The 27,531-nt window shown below is 35.3% G+C and overlaps 1 protein-coding gene across 4 annotated transcripts in view; it reads left to right on the top strand.

Annotated features, from left to right (window-relative positions):
* EXOC6B (exocyst complex component 6B) overlaps positions 1-27,531 on the top strand; it is a 661,647-nt gene that overhangs the window by 285,313 nt on the left and 348,803 nt on the right. For all 4 annotated transcript variants that reach the window (XM_054473677.2, XM_054473671.2, XM_063649356.1 and 1 more), the window contains exons 9-11: positions 24,531-24,614; positions 24,969-25,015; positions 26,357-26,477. In XM_054473677.2, coding sequence (XP_054329652.1) covers positions 24,531-24,614; positions 24,969-25,015; positions 26,357-26,477 — 252 coding nt within the window. The remainder of the gene's footprint in view (positions 1-24,530; positions 24,615-24,968; positions 25,016-26,356; positions 26,478-27,531) is intronic.

The raw sequence follows: 27,531 nt of genomic DNA on the forward strand, positions 1-27,531 counted from the left end.
TGAAATGAAAATCTGGTGATTAATGTAACAAGGAAAGTCAGCAAACATCATCCTTGGCCTAATCTGAATGCACGTAGTTACCAAGAGGCTGTAGTCTAGGGGCAAGAGGTTTTAGTGCAGTCTAAAAATGATGTTGGGAGCCACATTTTCCAGACTGCAAAACACAGGGTACCTTGTTTAGTCAGCACAGTTTAGGTCAAATGTGGTTATGAAAAACAGATGAATTCTGGTGATCAAGTTGTACTTTGACAAATATCCCATTGTTTGAACATGTAGTAATTTCTGAAAAATGTGAAGCAGCTTGGACTGCAGAGATTGAGTTCTCTCTTCTCAACTCCCTTGCCTGCTCACAAAGGTCTTGTCATCGTGGGGAGTAGAAATAACAGGGCAAAAGAAGTATGTTAGATGCTCCCCTCCCCCTTCTTTTTTCCTTTTCTTTGCTCTACTGGCAAATCAAGCAGTTCTGGGTAGGCTGTTTTGTCAGCTGGAGGTCTTGCACTACTCTGGGCTTTTGGGGCAGCTTTTGTGCTTCAGTTTTGTGGACATTGCTGTGTTCTAGTGAGTTAGATACTTTGAATTTATCCCATTGATCAAAAAATGGTACTTGAGGTTAGTGAGGCATTGTTATATGTATTTCACTGGCTCCTCTGGCTGTGATCTGAGAGTTGTTATTTCTGCCAATGCCTATTCCCAGCTCAAGTGGCTCATCCATAGAGTTCTGTTCCTACAACTTGAGAACTACAGTACTAACATAGCAGGCCAGAGATGTTTGGTGCAGAGAACTATACATAGAGTGAAATTCTCTCTGTTTGATTTGTCTATTTATATATATGTTTGCATTGTACTGTTTTGTTGCTTCAGGATGTCTCACTTCATTTACTTTGTTCATTCATTTATTCAATAAATATTTATTGCATTCTTCTAGTATGCACAACACATGGTTTATTGTTATGGCTTTGGACAGAGTTTCTCTTCTGTATGGTTTAGACTGGTGCTGTGCTATCTAATGTGGTAGGAACTAGCCATGTGTGGCTTTTGATTACTTGCAGAATGAATATTCTGAATCAAGATGTGCTGTTAAGATACACACCAAAGACTCATCGCCAAAAAAGGAATGTAAAATATTAATAATTTTGATTTGTGTACTGAAATAATAAGATTTTTGATATATTAGGCTAGATAAAATATATTATTAAATTTAGCATCACCTGTTTTTTACTGTGGTTACCAGAAGCTTTTAAATTATATATTGTGTTCATGTTTGTGTCTTACATTATATTTCTGTTGAATGTTGCTGCTTATCAGATATCAATGAATATATAATGAACCCTTAGCATTTTATCCCCTCTCTCATAGTGAAGAAATTTCTTGGGTAGTGGCTCACACTTGTAATCCCAGCACTTTGGGAGGCAAAGGCAGGAGGCTTGCTTGAGGCCAGGAGTTTGAGACCAGCCTGGGCAACATAGCGAGACCTCATTTCTACTAAAAATTAAAAACAAAAATTAGCCGGCTGTGGTTGTACATACCTGCAGTCCTACTTACTTTGGGAGGTGAGATGGGAGGATTGCTTGAGCCCAGGAGTTTGAGGTAACTAATGGTGAGCTATGAGCATGCCACTGTACTCTAGCTCCTGTCTCAAAAAAAAAAAAAAAAAAAAAAAGTCTTAGTCATTTCTAGTGCTATTATATTTAACATTTTCGTAAAAGAATATCAGCCATGATTTTATTGAGCCCTCTTTTAATCTTCTTTGAATTTTGATGATGGTCAATACATCTCAAAAATAACATCAATTTTTGTCAACTTGATATACCATATCTGAATAAATTTAAAACCTTGGTGAGTGTCTCTGGACAACCTGATTCATTAATAAGAACCTGATGTTTATAAAAGTAATCAGTATGACCCAGAAATCTTGGTGCTTATATCTCCATCAATTCCGCTAGAATTTTTATATAAGCTACTCAGAACTGTAAGGAAAATCTTACAGTTCCTCAGAACTGTAAGGAAAATATATATACTTTTTTTTTTTTTTTTGAGAAAGGGTCTCCCTCTGTTGCCCAGGCTGGGAGTGTAGTGGCATGATCTCAGCTTGCTATAGCCTTGAACCTCCCGGGCTCAAGCAGTCTTCCCAACTCAGCCTCCAGAGTAGTTGGGACTATAGGCAACGTGCCACCATGCCTGGCCAGGTTTTTGTGGGTTTTTTTTTTTGTATTTTTTGTAGAGACAGGGGTTTTGCCATGTTGCCCAGGCTGGTCTTGAACTCCTGGGTTAAGGTAATATGATCCACCTGCCTCAGCCTCCCAGTGCTGGGATTACAGGTGTGAGCCACCTCACCTGGCCTGTTTTGTGTTTTTAACTATTCTAGCTACAGAGAAATTAGGGCATCTGTGAAAAATCTACAGGAAAGATCTTACTGGATAACTAAACTTTAGAGGGATTCCCAGTAAAGTCAGGAAGAAGATAAAGAGAAATGCTAGGACAAAGATGCACACTACCACCCACCATGTCCATTATTTCCAAAGTCTTAGGATGGGGGAAAAAAAAAGGAAAGAAGATAGATGGATTTAAAAATTAGCAAAACATACACAGTAGCATTTCTCTACGTTAATTATATCCATGAAGAAAATACAGTTTAAAATAAATAAAACTTCTAATAGGTTACATAGAAATTAACCTAAAATATGTACAAGACCTTTATGATGAAAATTTCAAAATTCTTTAAAAGGACATAAATGAAGTGCTGAATAAATGGAGAGTGCTAACTCTTCATAGATAGATTCTTCATACAATGCAAAGTTGTTGATTTCTCCTCAATTTAATTTGTAAAATCAATGATCTCAAATAATAGTGTTAATAGGAAGTTTGTAGTGACTTGGGAGACTTTTTTCTGATTCATCCAAATTTGCTGTGGTGTATAGGCTAATGGCCGACTGTCAAGACTTGAGGCCACATATCTCAAAGATGTGATGGCCCATATCTCAAAGAAGCTCTCTTATATTTCTACAAGGAAAGGTTTATGAGGATATTTATTTTGACCCTTATTTTGGTACTTATTTTTTCTGGTAGCAAAGAGGAGAGGCAATTAATTGAGGTATTCATTACTGGAGGAATGGGTTAGTAAAATTGTTATTTACAACCCCAAAAATATGTACATCTAATATGTATCAACAAAAACCTCCTTTACAATTTTAAAAAAGTGATGGTAAGATATTTAAAAATTGGTATTTACATATGATTGAATGCAATATGCAACATATAGCAAACAATTATAAATAACAAACAATATTCAAATATGGTAATATATACATATAGATTTAAGAAATACGATGCTGGGGGGATCAAAGTAAGAAATAATACAGTTGATAGTACAATCTCATTTATATAAATTAAAACAAACTGAATAATACTATACATGTTTATTTTAAAAGCATATTTTAATAGAAATAAATATAAAATGTTGACTTGAATGACGTATCTTATATTCTCAAATGGGTGGCTGTACTAATGAGGGGAATGGGATTGGAAATGGGACATGAATGAGAACAAATTTAAAAATAGCAAGACTGCATGCATCAGCAATGTATCCTGAATTGAGAGAACATTTTAAAATCAATTCTTTATATGTGATTCCCTATAAAAACTTAATAAAATGCTTTAAACTGTTTCTGCTTGAGTGTCATATTGTCAGAGATATCCCATTAGTATTTGTCAAAAGGCTGTCACTGGGATTTTCCTATAACACTACTTTTAACCTGAACATCTTGACAGAATTTCCATAAAACACTGGTGGAAAATTTTGTATATAATTTTTTTTTTTTTTTTGAGACAGAATTTTGCTCTCGTTGCCCAGGCTGGAGTGCAATGGTGCAATCTTGGCTCACTACAACCTCTGCCTCCCGGGTGCAAGTGATTGTCCTGCCTCAGCCTCCCTAGTAGCTAGGATTACAGACATGCGCCACCATACCCAGCCAATTTTGTATAAGTAGAGATGGGGCTTCTCTATGTTGGTCAGGCTGGTCTTGAACTCTCAGCCTCAGGTGATCTGCCTGCCTCAGCCTCCCAAAGTGCTTGAATTACAGGTGTGAGCCACCACACCTGGCCTGATTTTGTATATTTCTTATCTTCCTTCTGTGCACTTGAAAACCAGCAATTCTTTTTAAGGCCTTTAATGCACATGTCAGGCCACGCACAAAGTGGTTTTCCTTAGCATTTTAGAGAACCAATATGAAAAGACTTTGGTGCTTACAGCATGGAGTATGTACCCCTCTAATATCCCTAATGTGAATTCTTAGTCACCACACATTCTTTGAAGTTCAATCTTTCCACAGAAAACAACAACAACAAAAAACTAAGTAACTAGTGCTTTAATAGAACTATACTTTATTCATTTCGCAAATATTTGTTGCAGGTACATTTTATTCTGTACCTGTGGGTTTCAAACCAAGTAGCAAAATAGACTCTGAAGAGGTACATCTAGGGATTCCTTTCTTAAAAAAAAGAGATCCTTGCTAAAAACTTGAATGGTATTGATGAGTTTCTTGTTCTTAAAGAGTATGTGTTAAAATAGGCAAAGAGATGTATATGATCTGTTTACCAAGTTTAGTATTTGCATTTTAAGCTTTTTATCTCTAGTTAATGGGAAACACATTCCTTCTTTGAAATAGTTTTGATGGAGGTTTCCTGAAACCACTTTAGGCCTGAAGTGTGACTTAGTCTTAAAAGTGTGATTTGAGGGAGGGGAGAGTTTTAGAAGGAAACCTTCATCCGTTCCTGGAAAAAAGAAACCAAAAGCTACACTTGTCTGGAAGTGGAGACTGTGGGACTAAGCAGAAAAAACTGCATAGAAAAGAATAGTATAGTAGAAATAACATGAGATAATATCAGAAAACAATTGCATTGTTCTCAGTGATCTTTGTAACTTTGGCTTTCAGTTTTCTTATAGTGACAGCAATTGCAACATAAAGAGTTGTAGAGAAGAATAAATGAGATAATTAGATTGTTTTTTATAAACTCTTAGCTATCACTATGCCTACCTAGTACATACTAGGTATGACAAATCTTTAATGTATATTAATTCTTTATAATAAGAATTTCTTCTTAAGCGTGCGTAAAGTTGCCTCTTCCACTTCCTCAAACCTTAAATCCAACCCTTACCTCAATCAAGCCTCTTAGGTAAAATTTATTTTTATGAAGTATAAAGTTAAAGTATATCATCTTAAGTTTTAACTGTATGTATGAAACTTTTACATAGATACTTTTAAACCTGAAACATAGATTATTTCACTCTTCTTCTGTTTTTTCAATATAAATTCAAAATACTTATCCCCTGTGGCCCTTGTGAAATATTGTTTATGAGCATGGCAAACACTGAGGATGTAGTTTAATTTTTAGTGCTATATCTATCTCCTCCTCAAGCAGTTCTTGAAAGTACAAAACTAGAAAATAACCAAAGTTATAACATGCTCATTAGAAAGAAGAATAATTTTTGTCATTTTTTTTTGGTTTGACCCTACATAGTTATAGCCGTAAGCTATTTTATAATCAACATCCCACACTGCTGAATCCTTTCAAATTTAGGAGCTTTGTATTTTCCCACAGCACTTTCATACATACTTTATCTCATTGAGTCTCACTATGCCAGTCTGACATACACAGGTTTTATAGTGAATATCTAATATTCACTTGATGGTTTAGGGAATTGAGGTTCAGTGAGATTAATTTATCTGCTCAGTGGATCACAGAGATAGTGACTGGCAAAACTTGGATCAAAGCCTGTTCTTATGAGTTATATTCGAAACCTCCTTTTACTTTATAGTATCATTGATGTTTCTGTTACAGGGGCAAATACTGTGCAGTTAAAACAAAGACTTTTTCTAAAATGATACATTCTGAAGGTATTATTAAAAAATAAATACATTGGCATTGTTTTTCATTAATTTTGGTGTTTGAAGTGTCAGGAGAAAGAGCTGTTTATACAATATTTAATGAAATAATGTTCTTGGTAGTTTCTGGAAAAACTACACTAAAAATTATAGTCATGCCCTACCTTCTAATATTGGCAAGAACTTGGAAATCAAATATAAGGACGTGGAGAAAGACAGTCATATAAACCACATTGGTTTTGGCTTAGAAAAATGACTGGGTAGTGAGAGATGATGGGCAAATATGTTTAACAGTTTACTTCAAAGATTGGGAGTGTTGCCTTATGAGAAACTAATAACGTGTTAGTGTCGTCATACAAGGTCTCTTTGGGCCTGTCAGAATTCTGCAACTGTGATGTAAAATTTCAGCCTTGCTGAGACAGTTCTCTAAAGTTCATCCTAAGGATTTATTTTTAATGAGAAATTATCCTGTGCTCTCTGCTCTTCAATGTAGACCTGACTTGCTTGGGAAAATCAGGAGGGGAGGGGCAGGTGCTAAGACTGCTGTTTTGAAAGGATCGCTGCCAGATTTAAGTTAGGCACAGCCAAGCTCATTCTGGACTAGTCTTAGAGTAGATCATCCTTCACTGAATTGCCAAATAGCCCTTCATAATGCCAGGTTATTGTGCAGTTTGTTCCAGGATCAGGCTGCATTTGGGTCCTCTCATTCAGAAAAGAGCAAAAATTTCCCCTCTTTCCAGGCATTGCTTTAGTACTCTCTTAAGGGAGACCTTCAGATATTTGACTATTTCAAAATAACTTTTGTTGAAATTTAGGAATAATTTTAGGGAAAGTTATTATAGGTAAAATTATTTCTACTGTGTAGGATGTCTTCTGATGCCTGAAGTCACCCCACGTAGTTATCCCAGAGTTGTGTACTTGATAGCTACTATGTCTGTAGTCACAAATGGTAGATGCCAGAGTCAAAAGCATTGTTTTTTTTTGTTTTGTTTTTTGTCGTTGTTGTTTGAGATGGAGTCTTGCTCTGTCACCCAGGCTGGAGCGCAGTGGCGCAATATCGGCTCACTGAAACCTCCACCTCCTGGGTTCAAGCAATTCTCCTGCCTCAGCCTCCAGAGTAGCTGGGATTACAGGCACGCGCCACCACGCCTGGCTAATTTTTGTATTTTTAGTAGAGACGGGGTTTCACCATGTTGGTCAGGCTGGTCTCGAACTCCTGACCTGGTGATCCGCCCGCCTCGGCCTCCCAAAGTGCTGGGATTACAGGCGTGAACCACCGTGCCTGGCCTTAAATACTTTTGTCCTCACTTATCTGATTATCATTTTAGGTAAAATTATTAAATTGAATTAAAGGAAATATTCATTTAAAGTTTTCTGATACCTACTAGCCACTCAGAAAAGTCAAAACTTTGCACTCCTTAGAAAAAGAATTTTGGTGTACAGTTTTACCCTACTCTCAACAATACTGAGTGTTGTATTGTTTTCTTTTGCTAATTTGGTAGGGAAAAAATAACACATTGTTAATTTCACTTGCATTTTTGAAATGACTATTCACTGTGGACATTTTTCTAGTGTTTAGAGGCCATTCATTTCCCGTTTATGTTTTATTTATTAAGATAAATACTTTTTTGTCTGATACGTGTGTTGTGAAATTCATGCATGTTGTTGCATTTATCAGTATTTTCCCTTTTGATCCTGGGGTGATATTCCATTTTATAAATATTGAAGAACATTGCGCTGTTTCCACTTTGGAGCTTATAGCAAATCAAGCTGCTATGGCATTCTTTTTTATTTTTATATATTTTTTTTTTTGAGAAAGAGTCTCACTCTTGTCACCCAGGCTGGAGTGCAATGGCACAATCTTGGCTCACTGCAACCTCCACCTCCCGGGTTCAAGCGATTCTCCTGCCTCAGCCCTCCCGAGTAGCTGGGATTACAGGAGCCTGCCACCACACCTGGCTAATTTTTGTATTTTTAGTAGAGACAGGGTTTCACCATGTTGGCCAGGCTTGTCTCGAACTCCTGACCTCATGATCTAACCACCTTGGCCTCCCAAAGTGCTGGGATTACAGGTATGAGCCACTGTGCCTGGCCTGCTATGGCATTCTTACACAAGTCTTTTAAATGGACCTAGATACTCTTCTGTCTTGGGAAATTACCTACTCGCTATCATTTTGTTGAGGATTTCTAGATTTCCGCTAAAGTCAGATAAAATACCCTGCATATTTTAACACTTTGAAACTTAAGGAGATTTTCTTAATGGTCTAGCATACAGTATAATTTGGTAAATGTTCAGTATGCACTTGAAAAGAATGTATATTTTACAGTTGTTAAGAGTGTTCTATAAATGACATTTTGATTTGCCAGTACTTTCTGATTTGGTTCTGACAGTATGTAGAGAAAATATTTCAGACAATTGTATTATAAACGGAGGAGGATAGAGATGTAAAGGGAAGTAAGGTTTCTACTCTTCCCTGGAACTGGTAAAATGGAAACACCAGTATCCTATGGTAAATTATGTCTATATAATGTAATATCTACATTAACCACAAACAAATGTATAAATAGATACACTTGAAAACACTACAAATAAACAAAAATAGAATTCTAAAAAATGATTATTCAGGGAACCCATAGGAAGGCAAGAAAAAGGAAGCAAACTAAAAACAAAGAGAATGAACATAAAACAACACAAAAAAACCTGACAGATGTAAGCCCTAACGTGTGGATAATTGTATTGAATGTAAATTATCTAAATATATCAATAAAAAGGCAGATATTGATAAAATGGATTAAGACATATTGTCTATAGAAAAATCACTTTAAATATAATGATATAGGCAGGTTGAAAGTGAAAAGGAAGGGAAAAATACAACATGCAAACGTTGATCAAAGAAAAGCAGAATAATCTCTAGTAATATAAAATGAAGTAGACATCAGAGGAAAGAAAATTACCAGAGACCGAGGTTTATTATATAATGGTAAAAGGGTCAATCCATCAAGAAGTTGTATAACCCTAAATGATAATGATTATGCCCCAAACAACAAAACTGCAAAATATGTGAAGTAAAAACTAATAAAACGGAAAGGATAAATGGATGAATCGCTGTTATAGTTGAAGACTTCAAAACTGCTAAAAATTGATAAAATGACTGGTCAGGATTTCAGTAAGGATATAGAAAAAATAACATCATCAACCAATAAGATGATAAACTAGCATTTATAGAACACTGTACACATCAGTAGAATACTCATTCTTTTCAAGCATTCATAAAACATACTAAGTCAGAGCATATCCCGGCCAAACAGACCTCAACAAATTTTGAAATCACAAGTAGACCTCAATGGAATCAGGCTAGAATTAGTAACACAACTATAACAAGAAAATCTCCAAAACTGAAACTAGATAATACACTTACATATAATGCCTGGGTCTAAGAGGAAGTCTCAAAGGAAATAAAATTGTATATTGAACTGAATGAAAATGAAGATTTGTGGCACACAGTGTTGAAATGAAATTTATAGCACTAAACTGTTTACACTGGAAAAGAGTAAAAGTCTCAAACGAATAATGTAAGCTGTCATCTCTAAAACCTAGGAAAAGAAAGGCAAAATAATCCCAAGGCAAGTAGAATGAATGGAAGAATAATAAGAGCCAAAATCATTGAAATTGAAAGCAGGAAACAGTAGAGAAAATCAGTGAAATAAAGAGGTTTTCCCTCTAAAAGATTTATAAAATGGACAGACCTCCAACATGACTGACAAAGAAAAGGAAAGAATAAACAGATTATTGATGTTAGACATAAAACTAAAACAGGGAATATCAATAGAGACACTATTGATATGAAAAGGATAAGAGAACACTATGAACAACTCTACATATATAAATTTGACAGTTTAAAAGACATTGGTTAATTCTCTGAAAAACACAAACTATCACAATTCACCCAATATGAAATGGATAATTTGAATAACCCTATGGCTATGAAGGAAATTGAATTAAATAATTTAAAAACTTCCCTCTAGGACTAGGCACAGTGGCTCACAACTATAATCCCAGCACTTTGGGAGGCCGAGGGAGGAGGATCATTTGAGCCCAGGAGTTTGAGACCAGCCTTGGCAGCATAGTGAGACCCCATCTCTAAAAACAAACAGTCGAAAGAAACAGAAACTTCTTTCTGAAATCTTCAGGCTCAGATGGGTTCCCTGGAGAATGCTACCAAACATTTATAGAAGAATTAACACCAGTTCTATAGAATCTCTTACAGAAATCAGAAATGGAGGGTACACTTTCCAATTCATTTTATGAAGTTAGTACCCTTAAGGTAAATCCAGGTAAAATTAATATAGAAAAGGAAACTACAGATTAATATTCCTTGTAAATATAGATGCAAAATTTTTAAAACAAAATGTTAAGTAGATTACAGTAATGTATAAAATGAATATATGACCAAGTCAGGTTTATTTCAGGGATGTGTAAAGAAGAAAAGTCACATGATCATATCATTTGATGCAGAAAAAGCATTTGACAAAATCCGAAACACGTTCATGATTTAAAAGCAACAACAACAAAACTTCTTCAGCTGGATAAAAAACATATGCCAAAACCCCGTAGCTAGCTTTATATTTAGGGGTGAAAGTCCAAATGGTTTCCCCCTAAAATTAGGAGCAAAGCAAAAATATCTGCTCTCACAACTTTTATTCAATATAGTGCTGGAAGTTTTATCCAGTGCATTAGCGCAAGGAAAGGAGATAAAGGGCATGCAGAATGGAAAGGAAGAAATACAGCTGTGTTATTTGCAAATAACCTGATGATTGTCTATATTGAAAATCCTCAAGAATCCAGTACCAGGACTAATAAGTGAACCTCCTAGTACTAATAAGTGAGTGCAGCAAGATGGCAGGATATATGATAACATACATCAATCAATTGTTCTTCTGTATACTCACAATGAATACGTAGATACCAAAATTTAAAATATAATATTATTTATGATTGTTTAACAAAAAGAAATACTTAGTTTCAATCTAAGAAAAATCTACAGAATTTGTGTGCTGAAAACTACTAAATGCTGATCGATAAAATCATGTATGTAAATAGATGGAGAGACATACTGTGTTTGTGGATTGGAAGACTTAACACAGTAAAGATACCAATTTTTCCTAGGTTTTTACAAAGATTTAATGAAATTCCTATAAAGTTACAGCAAGCTTTTTGTAGATACAAGCAAGATTATTCTAAAATTTGTATTGAAAGGCAAAATAGCTAGAATAGCTAAGACAAATTTTAAAAAAAGAAGAATAAATTGGAGAAATTAACTCATATAATTTCAAGACTTATTAAGTAGCTATAGCAATCAAGATGGCATGGTATTGGCAGAGTCTAGACTGTTAGATGAGTGGGACAGAATAGAGAACCCAAGAATAGATTCACAAAAATATTTGACAAAAATAATTCAACACATAGCGTCAGAAGAATTGAACAGCCATAGACCAAAGAGAGAGCGAGAATGAGCGTGAGAGAGAACTTTGAGCTAACCTCCCATTTTATGCAGAAATTATTATTACATTTTATACAAAATGGACTATGAACTTAAATGCAAAACTATACAAACTTCATTTAGAAAAAAATAGGGGAAAATCTTCAGAATCTAAGGGTAGGCAGAGTTCTTAAATTTCCCTCCAAAAGTACTAACTTTCTTTCAGTGTAAAAGAAAAAAATTGGATAGCTGGACCTCATCAAAATTAAACACTTTTACTCTACAGAAGACTCTACTGAGGATAAAAGATACAGTGGAGTGGGAGAAAATATTTGCAAATCATATATCCAGGAAATGAGTCCTTATGTATCTAGAATGTATAAATACTTTTAAGAACTCATCAGTAAAACAAATAAACAAAAAACAAAAGAAACAATGCAAATAGGAAAATGAGCAAAAGACATGAAGAAACAATTCACTGAGGCAGATATACTGATAGCATATAAGCACATGAGAAGATACTCAACATCCTTAGTTGTTAGAGGAATTAAAATTAAAGTCACTACACTGCTATAAGAATAGTGACATCAAATGCTCTTGAGGTTGCTGGTAAGAATATAAAATAGTAAAATGTAAAATGGCGTAGTCACTCTGGAAAACAATTTGGCAATTTCTTGAAAAATTAAGCAACAACTTCCATATGACCCTGCAATTGCATTCCTAGGCATTTGTCCCAGAGAAATAAAAATAAATGATATGAAAATAAGTAGATTTCAGGCAGTAAACTATACAGGAGTGTTTATAATAGCTTCATTTATAATAGCCCCAAACTGGAAAACAACCTAGATGTTCTTTAACAGGTGAATTGTTAAATACCTGTGGTACATTGATATAATAGAATACTACACAGCAATATAAAGAAAAGAACTATTGATATATGTAACAAACTGGATGAATCTCTAGAGATTTATGCTGAGTGAAATAAGCTAATCAAAAAAGGTTACATACTCCTTTCCGTACTCCTAAAAAACTTAACTGTATGTTTTAAAATAACTTAAAAAGTGTAACTGGATTTTTTGCAACTCAATGAATAAATGCTTGAAAGGATGGATACCCCATTAATTTCATTTTTGTAACATTCTTAAAATGACAAAATTATATATTACATAGAAATGAATATGGAAATGATATAGAAATTGAGAAAAGGTTAGTGGTTCTTAGCAGTGAATTAGGAAGTAGAGATGGAGAGCAGTCGATATGGCTATAAAAAGACAACTTGAGGATCCTTGTAGGATGGAAATGTGTGTCTTGATTCTATCAATATCAATTTCCTGGATGTGAATATTGTACGCAATACAGTTTCCTAAGATGTTTAAATTTGGGGGACTGGATAGAGTGCACATGGGGTCTGTCTCTGTTATTTCCTATAACTACATGTGAATCTATAATTAATTCTCTTATAATGAAAAATCTGAATAAAAATTGCTGATGAAGCAAATTTTATTCAGCTTTTAGTTTGCTTTTTTCTCTTCACCTGTATTCTTACATTATTTACCAGATGTGGATCTAATATTTATCCACTTTCTCTGTTTTTACATATTCTGTCTCTTTTTCTGAACATCTGAAGTTCAGTATGACAGATTTATTTATTCTTAGATTCTAAATTGGTCAGTTTCTGTACAGTTTCTGTTAATGACGGGGGTGAAGGCATAGATTATTTATACGAGATTTCCCCAACCCTCACTTAACTATACAAAAGGCTATTTTTGTGTGTGTATGTGTAGCAAATGTGATTTTGAGATGCTGGGAAAAGCCATGTGTCTTTAATAAAATATCCATTACATACATTTATATATCATAAAAATAACATGTATAGCTCTCAGTTTATAAAGTACTTTGAGCCTCAGATTTTGTGCTTTTCCTGGCATTGACTTCCTTATATACATGGGAAGTCACTTAGAAGCTATATGCCTAGTTTTTTTTTTGTATAAAATCTTATACTGTACCTTCTGTTTAAGCCAGTACTTTCCATTATGAGGACTATTAACAATCTCTCACTGCCTTCATCTGTAACATGTTGGTATTATTTTAATTTACATTTTTAAATGCCACATTTTCCTATTGGCCCTTTAGAAATTGTTCAGAGGCTCTATTCCTTTTGGCAACGTGAAACAGATTAAGTTATTTGTCTGGAAAATTTTAAACTTCCAAACTGTGAATTACCTTAGCAGTTTAGAAGATTGACAAGTGTAAGTTAGGTCAGAAAAGACTTAAAAATTGGCAAGTGTGAAATTGGGTATATGAATAATAACTTTAGAAAACTACCAACTTTTGGAATAGTTCTTTGGAGAAAATATAGAAAAGCCCCATTTTGTTCATGGTAATAAAAGCAATGACTCTCCTTTCTCATCATATGCAGACATTCAGTTAAGAATTTTTGGTGTCCTATTTTTGGGCAAATAATTTGGTTTATTTCTGTTCTCACATACCCTTAGTTGTAACTGGTATGTTATGGACCACTGAAGAAAATGATGGGATTTGGGGGTGGTGGGGAGATGTAATTTTAATCTTAATGATTTTTTTAAATAGTAAAATAACTTGCACCTTATTTGTTTTATATTAAAAATGTTCTTGTCTACAAATTGATTAAATCATATTCTTTGAATAATTAGCCAATTAAGGTGCACTGTTATATGCAGATAATTCAGGTTAGGGTTTCCCTAACAAAAGGGATACTTATCTTAAAAGTGAAATTCAAATTTTTTTTCTAATGAACTAACCTTCATCATTGAGGAAGTCTGCCTTTGTTGTTGTTGTTGTTCTAGCCAGGTAGGTAAGTTGTAATTTTAAGCAGTTTGGTTTGCTAAGTATGATCAAGAACCATTCCCTTTGAGGTTTACCCTTTCGCTTCTAAGTTACAACTGTTTATCATCTTGGGTCAAAGGTTATAAAAAGTAGTCATCAATTAAAGCTTTATTGGTTGTAATTGGTAATGCTATGAAAGGAGCCAGCCAAACTGAATCTGATAATAAAAGACTCTTTGTTAAAATATTTAATAAATTAACACTCTGTCTTGGAAAGGGGAAGCTAATTACAAAGGCCAAGATTGTTAATCATAATGTTTACTTTCTTCAAAAGCACAGTCTCAACTACTCCATAATCATCAAACATCAGATTTCTTTCTTTTCTTTTTTTAAAATTCTACAGACTCTGTCGGTCCCCAGAGGGGATGCTCTCCTATGGCTCATGCTTGGGATATAGCAGCAGGAGGAAATGCCAAGACAAACATCGGTTATAAGGGAACCTTAAAAATAAACAGGGCTCTGTTAGAACATCAGACTGCCTCTGCTCTCTTCAAATAAGGGTCACAAGTTTATGTAGATTAATTCTGTAGGCTAATTGGGGCCTTTGGAAGTAATGATATTTTTAATGATAAATTATCTATCAAAGCAAGTATCCTTTCTCCATATACAGTTTTTTTGTAAGGTGTTTTGACAATGTTGTGGCTCTTGAAGTTTAGACATTTTTCTTTTTAATTTTTGTGGGTACATACTAGGTGTGTATATTTGTGGGGTACATGAGATGTTTTGATATAGGTGTGCCATGTGAAATAAGCACATTATGAAGAATGGGGTATCCATCCTTTCAAGCATTTATTCATTGAGTTGCAAACAATCCAGTTACATTTTTTAAGTTATTTTAAAACATACAGTTAAGTTTTTTTTTAACTTTTATTTTAAGGTCTGGGGTACACATGCAGGTTTATTACATAGGTAAACTTGTGGTTTAGACATTTTTCAAAGCCCTAATACATAGAAATGGAGCTGTGACACATACCATCATGACTCTTGAATGACCTTGTCATGGAAACATTGTGAATTGGCTTTTACATCTGGGAATTCAGTGTTCCTAGATTTAAGCAATAGGGGGCATCTTGGGTTTGTTCTTTTCACATATTTTTGTAGTCTGATCTTTAGGGCAGTTCTAATGAAAGAAAATTCTGCTTTGAGCCTGCTGTGCAAATTAGCCATATGGTGAAGTGTAATATCCCGCTGAACATCATTATGGGGCTGTATGAAAAGTACTCCCCTTTTCACATGGAAGCAAATTAAAATGGCCCTTTCAGTTTTTTTTTTTTTTTTTTTTTTAAAACTCTGTATAAACCTGTCTTCACTTCGATGCCGTGACAGTTAAAAGGGAGTTCCAGCTGCAGTCAGGGTGGTGAAATTACAGGCTTTCCCCAAGACCTAGTGGAAATATTGCTTCCTGTAGGCAGAAGCGGAAGAACAATGGTGTGTGCTTCCCTTCTTCCTTTCCCTTCCCTTGTTCTTTGTGTGGTTGTCCTTAGTTGCTTCTCAATCCAAGAGTTAATTTTTCTGTTATTGTGACAGATGTGAAGAACTCAGCCCACTCTCCAATAGACCCCATACCAACGTCTACCAGGAAAGACTCAGTAGATAAGGAGCTGTTTAGCCAAATAATGGCATAGTAAATCTTTTTTTTTTTTTGAGATGGAGTCTCGCTCTGTCGCCCAGGCTGGAGTGCAGTGGCATGATCTCGGCTCACTGCAAGCTCCGCCTCCCGGGTTCACGCCATTCTCCTGCCTCAGCCTCCCGAGTAGCTGGGACTACAGGTGCCCGCCACCACGCCCGGCTAATTTCTTTTTGTATTTTTAGTAGAGACGGGGTTTCACCGTGTTAGCCAGGATGGCTACGATCTCCTGACCTCGTGATGCGCCCGCCTCGGCCTCCCAAAGTGCTGGGATTACAGGCGTGAGCCACCGCGCCCAGCCGTAAATCTTAATGAAGAGAATATAAGGTCTGTCCCTTTCTGCCTGCTGTGTAGGTATATTGCCCATATGAAGTAGTATTTGTCAGTATAAATTTTTTTTTCCCTGCAAAATAAGGATGTAAGATGCCACTAATGTTTAGAGGCATGGAGCTCAATAATGGTTTGAAATGTTCTGGATGTCTGTGTATATGATGAACATTGTCACATTTCATGAAGAAAGGGAAATCCTTGGAAAGGTGTTTCATCTGGCCGTCTCTTTCTCTCCCAAGAATGGGATCATGTGATTCTGATTTGATTACTGGTGTACATTTGTAACCTACAGCAGCTAAAATTCAGCTTTGAGTTTTATTAGTAGTAAATTTTACTACTTTTATATGCAAAAACAAGCCTCATTCATTTGCCCATATTGAGTGGCCTATGTTTTTATCCAGACAAGTGTCTGGACACATGGAGAAGAATTCAAAGTTGTCACTTGTGTTTTTATTTTTATATTTAAGCATTCATTCAGAGCCCATGTTAGTTCTAGCATTTGTATGGTGACAGTTTGTAGCATGTGTTGGAAGAAAAGGAGTTGGAACACTGTTGTGGAGTGAAAGTGGATCATGCTAAATTATGATGCTGGAGAGAAGATTTTTGTATGCAAAGTTCAATGAAAAGAGTATATAGAATACGACCTTATTTATATGCGTGTAAATGTACATTACATGTGAAATAGCTATCTATTTAGAATAGGGCAAAGTCTGTAAGGATATTAGATCTTGGTGAATGGGCTAAATGCAAACCACAAACAAAGCCTGAAAGAAAGTATGATCTAGAAAGATGTCATCTTGCTCAAAATAGAGTTGGGAAAACAAAACGATATAAAACAAAACGAGATCTGAGAAAATATATCGAATAGGGAGTACATCAAAAAGTAAGCATTATGAGATCATGAATGGCTTTCGTTTTTTCTTTTTGCCCAATTTGTGTTATCTAGTTTTTCTACAAGTCACATATTTTACTTTTGTAATAAATAATAACTTAAAAAGATAAACAACGTAGAAAACACAGCTATAAACAAAAGGTTAAAAAAAAAGAAACTATTTCCAACGTTGCCTGAGAAGTGTGTTATTTTTTGATAAAACCCAGTGATAGGATTAATTATTGGCCTTTGGGAACAGCAATGGCTTTTGGAGCATTTGACCATTTGCGCCCTTCCCCAGGTAGTACATAGGGTGTGATATAATATTAAATATTTAAATTAAATATGAATTTAGTAAATCAAGTAGCCAGTGAATTGAAGAAGAGCTTAACAGGGCTTAGAGATTATTTTTTCTCTTGTTTGGCCACTAAGGAAATATAGGATATGTGCTGTGGTTATTTAGCCCTTCTTATATCGTTTCTTTTTAACTAAATGATAAAAAAAATTGTTGTGGAGATTTCTTTATAATAATACAGTCTTTAGTATTTAGGTTAAATTCCAGATGGTATGTATGTATTCAATATAAAAAACGTTAAACTGGCTAGGTGCAGTGGCTCATGCCTGTAATCCCAGCACTTTGGGAGGCCGAGACAGGTGGATCACAAGGTCACGAGATTGAGACCATCCTGGCTAAGATGGTGAAACCTCGTCTCTACTGAAAATACAAAAAATTAGCCGGGCATGGTGGCATGCACCTGTAGTCCTAGCTACTCAGGAGGCTGAGGCAGGAGAATCGCTTGAACCTGGGAGGCGGAGGTTGCAGTGAGCCAAGATCCCACCACTGCACTCCAGCCTGGGTGACAGAGCGAGACTCCATCGCAAAAAAAAAAAAAAAAGTTAAACAAAGCCTTGCTTGCCTTCTATGTTTGTCTTTCTTAACTCTTACCAAAATACTTTAGATGCATAAAAATCTGGAAAGTTACACCATTAATAAGTAAGGCTGATAATTAACATTTTGTCTGAATTTAAGTAAAATTTTCTCTGTTGGGCCAATTGACTGGATTGAGAAATCTAGCTGTTAGGTGATGTGTTTTGCTGTTATAAACAGAGCAAATTGTAAGTCAGAAGATGTTTTTTACCTTTCCCACTGTATGCCTTCTAGCTTAAAAATAGGATCCTGAATTTATGAATACATTAGCCAGTGTCTTAGTCCATTTGTGCTGCTATAACAAAATACCACAGATTGGGTAATTTATAAACAATAGAGACTTATTTCTTAGGATTCTGGAGGCTGAGAAGTCCAAGATCAAGGCAATAACAGGTTCTTTTGTCTAGTGAAGGCTGCTCTTTGCTTCCAGATGACAACTTATTGCCTTATCCTCCAGAGGGAGGAATGGAGGGGAGGAACTCTTCTGCCCACACGGCAGAAGAGATGGGAGGGCACAAACCTACTCCCTCAAACTCTTTTATAGGGGCCCATCCATTCATGAGGGCCCTACCCTCATCACTTAATCACCTCTTAAAGGCCACATCTCTTAATACTATGTTGGTGGTTAAGTTTCAACATGTTAATTTTGGGGGACACATTCAGACCATAGCAGTTGGCAACCCTTGTGGTGCGTGGAGTTTCCATTTTAAGGCTCTCAGAGTGTGGGATAAGGGGAATTGGGGAATTGGGGTACTGCTGGTGGCTGTATAGTTCATCCTGTGCTGGAGAATATTCAAAATAATAGTGCCATACTAGAGCACATATAGGAAGATCCTGTATTACTCTGGTGTTTATTCAGTTTAAGAAGTTCAGATTATTAAACACTGGCAACTGTGTGGTAGGAGAATATTTGCTCATATTTTATAGGCCAATTGCTTGCTGGATGCTGAAATCAGTTTGTAGATTGCCTTTGGCATGTCTTTGGACCTGGGCACATCAACCTATGAGTTGCCACTTCCATAATGATGTTAGATCTATAGCCAGATAAATGGTGAATGGGCCAAATGCAAACCACAAACGAAGCCTGAAAGCTCCTCTCATTCAAAATAGAGTAAATGGGAAAACAAAACAAAATGATGTCTGAGAAAATCTATTGAATAGAAAGGGTCAAAGAACATCATTCTAAAAATCCAGAAGAAATGTGATGCTAAAAGTGATTTTCTATAGGAATCAAAAGAAAATTCTTAAAAAGAATTGCCTCTATGAAACAGGAACAAAAAACTTTAAAAGAATAAATGGAGATCGAAAAATTACATGAGGAGATGAATAGGAATACTTACAAGTAAATGATTATTGCAGTAGGAGATGAAGGGCAAATATGAAAGTAGAGGCTTATAAGAAATTATAGATTAATAATTTATTCACACTTTTAATCATTTATTGAAAATTGCATACCAGTTATGTGTCTGGCATTGTTGTAGGAGCTGGGAATACAACAATAAACAAGATAAACTGAGACTTTTTCTCATGGAGCTTGCATCCTAACAAGAGGAGACAGACAGTAAACAATATCAGATGGAGATACGTGCTAACTGAAGAATTAAAAGGGTTATGTGTTAGGGAAAATTTTCCATTTTAAGCTGAGTAGTAGAAAAGTCTTTTCTAAGTAGTTGACGTTCAAAGTTATGTTTGAGTTATCAGAAAGAGCCACACATTTCCTCATGGCTCGTGTCCTTTGGAGTTTTGTGCTAGGTTCTTTTGTACTTTAATTCTACAAACATTTCTTAGAGCCCTTTCTCTAAGGGCCTTGATTACTATCTCTCTGCTAATGATTATGATTCTCTTAAGCTATAGACCCAAATATGTCAGTTCCCAAACACTTGGCACTTGGAAGTCATCAATTAAATATACCCAGTACAGAAGTTATCATTATTACTCTTCCCAAATATAGTCATTTCTCATTATTCATGGTAGTTATGTTCTATAAAGTCACTGGAAACACTGAGTGAGCGAATACTGAGCCATTGCTTTTAGGAGAAATACAGGTTTAGTTTCCTGTGAGCTTCTGGTCACATTTTCATCAACCAGTGAATGCATAACCTTGATTTATGAGTGTTTTCTGCTTAAGGACATGTTATTTAATAGATCTTGTTGATTCATTAACATTGAACTCATAGCCAACAGCACTATACTCATGCCTGAGAGGAGTTTATCTACCATGTGGGTTTTCTCTGTAGGGCACATCACAGTTTTCTTGAGCTTAGGAACACTAGACAGCACGTCAGTACTATGGTTGGGGGCCATTTTAAACAGCAAGATCATCAACCAAAAGTGCAAAAATGCAAAAAATGTGGCACTGGATAGACTATGAAAATGACACCCGTTTACAATATGAAAACTAAAATAAGAAGGCAGAGCATTGCCTTGTTTAAACCTTAGCTAGAAACATGTGCATTAGGCAACTCAAAGTTTTCACCCCTCTGCACATGTCTGTTGAATGACTATGAAAGAACTATGAGTATTGCTTTTGGGTTTACAAATAAATTTTAGCAAGTAGGCAAATTCACAAATACAGAATCTGTGAGTAATGATCTACTGTTTATTCCATCTACTTATGTTCCCTCTCTCACAGATGAAACCACTGTCAAACCAGTTACCCAGGTTAGAAACTTTGTATCAGCCTTCTTTCCTTCCTATTCTTTATCACCCATATCCAATTAATTTCCAGCTTAAACCTCCTAAATACATCTCAGATTCTGACTGATCTTTTCAATTTTAATTTTTCCCTTTCTTTATTCTACTGTCTGCAGTACAACTTCCAAAATATCTAAAACTCTTATGGTTGCTAGAGTACAAATACCTTAACATAATGAAGCTTTCCTGCCTTATCTCTTGTCAGCCCTGTACTTTACACCTCAAGTTCCAGCCGTGGAGAACTTCTTGCAGATTCTTAGGATATGTGATGCCTTTTTTTCCATTCAGCCTCTTTGTCTCCTCCAGGAACACTTTTTTCCCTTTCTCTCTTTCTGGCTTATTCTTCCGACTCATTCGTCAATTAGAAGTATAAACATCATTTTTTGAAGAAGCTTTCTTTGACACTTCCCCCACCCACCACACACACACACACACACACACACACACACACACACACACACATACACACACCCTACTTTAATCCATAGGATTCTGTAGTTCATTTTAATATAATTGCTAGTTTGTCAGTCTTCCATAGTAGTCTATAAATTCAGTAAGTACAGGTACTGTTCTCAGTGTGCCAATCACATGGTAATCACTTAGTATATATTAAGTGACTTGGTTTTTGGTGAGATTGTGTGTATTAACACAAAACTTTTGGAGCAGTGTAATACTAATGACATAAAGTAGGAAAAAATCCAAGTTTTACTTGCCTGCTTATTGTTTTGTATCTATTTGCTTATGTCTTCAGCAGCTTTTTAAAAAATGTTAATGATTGAAAGAGCTTGGAGCTTAAGTGAAACCTCTGTAGCTCATCTAGTGACCTCTCTGTGAATAGACAGGCACTTCACCAATTACTCAACTGGACTGGTCAAACGTCTACGTCTCAAATTCCACCTTTAAGTATTGAGTTGACAAAATTGGCAGAGGGAATAGAATAACGAAAGGTGAATTTAGCAGCCACTAAGGAAACTCCAGCTCATTTTTGTAAATGGGAAGCCAGACCTATTAGATAAATTGGTCTTGTCTTTTGTTTGTATTCTATTGAAGGAATACTTGAAAGGCAAAGTTATACCCAGTTTAGAATTAAGTAGAAGTTCATGATTTGGTTTTTATATAGAAGTTCATCTGATGTATTTTCTATCATTTAACAAATAAAAAATTAAATTAGTATAGTATGGTATAATTAGAGAGAATGCTTTCTCTAAATTCTCAAGTAAGTGTGTCTTGGCTCCAAAGCATATTGAATATGTAATGTCACACTACAATAATAAAGGTCCTTTAGGGCTGTTAACCTTAAAATAAAAAGCTCTTTAGTGTATACAGAATGTAATTAAGATTTAATAATACTGCTATGCTGTGAAATGGTGACAAGTTGAGAATAACTTTAACAAACCAACTAGCAGTTTCCTCTTCTTTCTTAAATGGTATCATTTGCCTCCTCATTAATGTATGGATGAAAAAAGCTTTGAAATAGCTGTCCTAATGTTCAATTTCATTTTATAGGAAGGAAAAACTTGGGTATATACAGTTATAATCACCTTAGAACTTTAAAACTGTTGTTTTTAAGTTACACCAGGGTTCAACAAACCATAACCCATGAACCAAATCCAGCCTGTTGCCTGTTTCTGAAGGGCCTGTGAACTAAAAATGTTTTTTACATTTTTAAAATCAAAAGAAAAGGAATATTTAATGAAAGGTGAAAACTGTGCAAAATTATAATTTGTTTCCATAAACAAGGTTTTATTGGAACACAGCCATACTTGTTTATGTCTTGTTTATGGCTGCTTTTGCACTACACCAACAGAATTGAGTAGCTGTCCACTAAGCCCTCATACATATATTTACTCTCCTGCCTTTTAGAGAAAATGTTTGCCAACCCCTGAGCTACATTAGTGTCTTTACATGACTTAGTACCTTAAGTCGACTTTCCCAATTTTTTAGGACCAGTTTGGGAATCTAACAAATAAGTCATCTTGAATAAAGTTCTTCAATTTTTCAGGAAGGCAGAGGAAAACTAAACTAGGTATTGCGTGGCATTTATAATTTTTTTAGGTGGGCAGGGCTTTTACTTTAATCATTGATTTTATCTTATTTATTTTTAAAATAAGAGCTTGCATGAGATACTATTCTAAGAGCTTTATAACTCCTCTAAATCCTCATTACAACCATATGATGTTGGCATCTCTACAAATGAGAAAACCATGGCACACTTATTAGTGAAAGTTAAATAGTGGAACTTAAATTAGTGGTAGGAAGTTATACAGCTATTTATAGCAGTTGTACAGCTGGTAAGGGGCAGAGTCACTATTCAAATGTAATAATAGTCTCTGGTTCCAAAGTCAGTTCTCTTTACCACTGGTATTCTCTCTTTCCATTTTTACTCTTATTTATTTAGGAAAGCTTTGGATTAAGAGTAGAATTCAGGGCCCAGCGTAGTGGCTCAGGCCTGTAATCCCAGCACTTTGGGAGGCCCGGCGGATCACAAAATCAACAGATCGAGATCATCCTGGCCAACATGGTGAAATCTTGTTTCTACTAAAAATAAAAAAATTAGCTGGGCATGGTGGCGCACACCTGTAGTCCCCGCTACTCAGGAGGCTGAGGCAGGAGAATCTCTTGAACCCAGAAGGCAGAGGTTGCAGTGAGCCAAGACTGTGCCACTGCACTCCAGCCTGGTGACAGAGTGAGACTCCGTCTCAAAAAAAACAAAAGTAAAAATAAAAGTAGAAGAATTCAGTAATAAGTGGGGTGTGATAATCTAAACACACTGAGTTTGTATTCATTTCCTAGAGCTGCTGTAACAAGGCCTCATAAACTGAGTGGTTTAAAACAACAGAAATGTATTCTATCCCAGTTTTGGAGGCTAGAATTCCAAACTCAAGGCATGAGAAGGGCCATTTTCTCTCTCAGACTGGGTAGAATCTTTTGTTGTGTTTTTCTAGTGCCTGCTGGTGATCAACAATCTCTGATGTTCCCTGGCTTGCAGCTGCATCACTCTATTCTCTGCCTCTGTCATCACGTGGTGTTCTCCCCATGTGTCTCTGTGTCTATTCTTTTCGGCTTTCAGGACACCAGACATACTCTATTAAGGTCCCACCCTCCACTGATAGGATCACATCTTAATTTAACTAATTACATCACAATGGCCCTATTTCCAAATATGGTTGCATTCTGAAGTTCCACGAAGGACATGAATTTGGAGAAACCACTATTCAACCCAGTACACAGCTCATGAGTCAGATATTATTATGTAGAGCACTTCTCATTTTAAGCCCAGAAACCCTAAACGAAAAGTGGGAACTGTGCACCGAGAATCTTCATGCTTTTGTTTTTTGTTTTTTGGGTTTAATCTTGTGCTGGATTATAACCTAAGGGGGAATACTAATTTACCGTTCTCAATTCCTGCTTTTTTCCTGCTTCCCATTGCCCCTTTGTTCATGATTCATTTGAAAGCTGGTTTTTATTCTGGATGTTTTTCTTCTGGAATGTTCTGTAGTTTTTTAAGGAACATTTTCTTACCTGTTATCATAACTTATGGAAAGGTTGGTTTCCCTGCATTCTTGTGAATTTGAGACAGTTGATTCAGAAACCAGCTTTGTTGTGCTGGTGGTTAAGTTCTGGTAGTTTCCTTGTCAGGATATGTTGTACACATCCTTACAGGTTTGTAACTAAGGTTCAATAAATGGTAATAGTTATTTGTATTTTCTATTGTTATTATCAATGTTAAAATAGCAGATTTTGAGAAATGTGATACTACCTCAAATTCCAGACCTGGGTCCTTCTCTTTTCCCTTGAAATATAAGAGTAATTGGTCCAATTGTGTCAACCCATTTTCTTTTCTTTATTTACAGGGTGCCCGGGAAACATTTGAGAATTACTACCGAAAACAGAGGCGAAAACAGGCTCGTTTGGTACTTCAACCTCCATCTAACATGGTAGGATTACCATCTTCACTTTTCTCACATTTTTACTGTTCCTCCTTGATGTCTTTTGATGCGTGTGTGTGTGTGTGCGTGTGTGTGTGTGTGTTTACTGTTATTCTGAGACCACTTTTGGTGGATGTGACTTGCAGTAAGAAAACATTTATTGATTACTGTGTGTCTGGCACTTTTCTAAGTATTGGATATGTGCTGTCGTATTTCCTCTTCATTGGTAGATAATATTATTATTTTCACCTTATCAGATATCATCTAGGGAGCTAAGCCTTAAGAGATTAAGTGACTGATTTTAACTTAGTCTTAATGTAACAAAACAGAAACAATAACTTTTTCTTCTTTGCTTTGTTGCAGCATGAAACTTTAGATGGCTACAGGAAGTATTTTAATCAAATTGTAGGGTAGGTATATATGTATATATATTTATTGAAATTTATACTCTTTCTATACATAGAGTTGTGAATGTTGGAAAAATAAATCAGGTTTTCCTTAGGAAATTCTTTTTGTTTTCCTTTTTTTAATCCTTAAGACAAGATTTGTTTTTGATTTTCTAATGATTTAAAAGGAACACCCTGCTGGTTTCAACTTTATATTGCTGGAGGGCATTTTTGTGGATAAAGTGAGAAAAACATTGAATTGTAATCTTATTACACTTGTTTTGTTTCTTTGTTTTTGGAAGATGGAACCAAATAATCAGCAAAAGTTGGCAAACTTTTTCCAAAAGGGCCAGATAGTAAAATATTTTAGACTTAGTAGGCCATATGGTCTCTTTCACAACTGCTTAGCTCTGTTGTTATAGTGCAAAAGTAGCTATAGATGATACGTAAATGATGAGCATGGCTATGTTCCAATAAAACAATCTTTATAAAAACAGGCAGTGGGCTAGGTTTATCCCATAGGCTATATAGTTTGCCACCCTCATCTAGGGTGTATGTAGTGGTACGGAATTGCGTTTCCCAAATATCCCAATACTGGCAGCTTGTTCTAATTGCAAAATAATGACTTTGCAGTTAAAAGAAAAGGAAATAACTTGGATTCTTCATCAGGTTTATTTTTTTCAGATTTAAATTGTTTCAATGTAATTAGTAGTTATTAAAATATATCATAAAAATTCCCTAATACATTTTTCATTAATATGAATATTTAGGCAAGACAATGAAAGCTACATTTTAAATGCATAATAACAAAAAGCCACAAGATTGTTTAAACATAACTTCGCATTTTTGAAACCTTTATACGATGCCTTTTCAAGACTTTGATGATAGAGTCCACATGACAGGAATTATTTTGATATTTGATATTTTGTGCATTGGATTCTTAAAATATATAAAGAATACATAATATATATATGATGTATAAGCTTTTATGATCTCTTTAAAATTTGTTTTTTTGAAATGTATTGATGGCTGGGTATTTTCTTAATATAACAAAATTTGCCTCCATTACCTCTACACATTTTCCTCCCTTTTAAACTACTGGATAGCATTGTTAACATTTAATAGAAATTTAATAGAAATGTAACTCTGATCTCTCTAGGAGTGGTCATGAAGATGTCATGATCACAGACATAATTTTTAGTCCAAGTAGTCTGATTTCATTTATTCTACTGAATAAATTTCCTCAAGAAAAAAATGACCACTAACTTTGCATTTGATGGTGTCTCTTAATGCTTGTCAAACCCCAGAGAGAGTAATAAAACTGTAATTTCTGACAGCTGTGCTTTCTTTTTTCCTCAATCTTAGCTTTTTTGTGGTTGAAGATCACATTTTACATACAACCCAGGGCTTAGTAAATAGAGCCTACATTGATGAACTGTGGGAAATGGCACTTTCAAAAACCATCGCAGCACTCCGTACCCACTCGGTATGTAAGAAGCCCAAGGGAAGTTGTTATTTAGAGCTGATTATCTATATGTTCAGTGTTTTACTGCTTTAAAATCAACATATGTATGTCTTTGGAATCACTCACTTGGAGCTGTAGATGTCCTTCAAGGACATAGAAGTAGCTGCTTCAAATTATCACATTTTCTACCACTGAGCTCACTTTTATAGAAGCCCTTTGCAATAAGAAAATAGCAGCTAACGTCTATTGATTATTCTCTCTATGTGTCAGACGTTGTTCTGTTTACTTCATACATACTCTCTTATTTCATCCTCAATACAACCCTAGAAAGGTAGGTATTATTATTATTATTATTATATTTACCTTATAGTCTGGGAAATTGAACCTCAGAGAGGTTAGGTAACCAGCCTAATGCCATACAATAAGAAGTAGAAGTCAGAATGAAACCCAGATGGTCTGACTCTAGAGCCCATGTTCTTAGCCACTATACCATTTTGCCTTCTATAGTGCCTATTAATATTATAAACACTGACTTGGAGTTCACAGTTCTATTGCTACCTTTTGAAAAAAAAATGTTGATAACATATTAAGCTGCCCAATGTTCTGTTCCCGTGATCTATTGATAGATTTTAATGTGGCATATATTTTTGGTGATAATCCACTTTATTTCAGTTACAGAATGCTGGCTCTGAATTCCCTTCCTTCCTTCCTTCTTCCTTCTGTGTTTCTTAAAGATTGATTATGCTTTGACAGTGGGAATGTGACAATGAACAAGATAGATAGTCTTTGCTCTCAGAGAGTTATATTTTGATTGGAAGAGATATCCAATAAACATGTAACAAGAATGTCAGACAGTGATCATGCAATGCAGACAATGAAAATAGAATGACAGATTAGGAAACAGGTTGTTTACTTTTGAAGTGGCATTCGGAGATTAGAATATCAATGAGTCACCATTTATGCAAAGAAGACCAATTAAATGATCATTTTAGTCCTAAAGAACAGTAGTGCAAGGGCTCTTATCTCAAAGTGTTTGAGGAATAATAGTGAGGAGTCAATGACGGAAGATAATTTA

Source organism: Pongo pygmaeus, chromosome 12 (genome assembly GCF_028885625.2).
Source record: "Pongo pygmaeus isolate AG05252 chromosome 12, NHGRI_mPonPyg2-v2.0_pri, whole genome shotgun sequence".
NCBI lineage: Eukaryota > Metazoa > Chordata > Mammalia > Primates > Hominidae > Pongo > Pongo pygmaeus.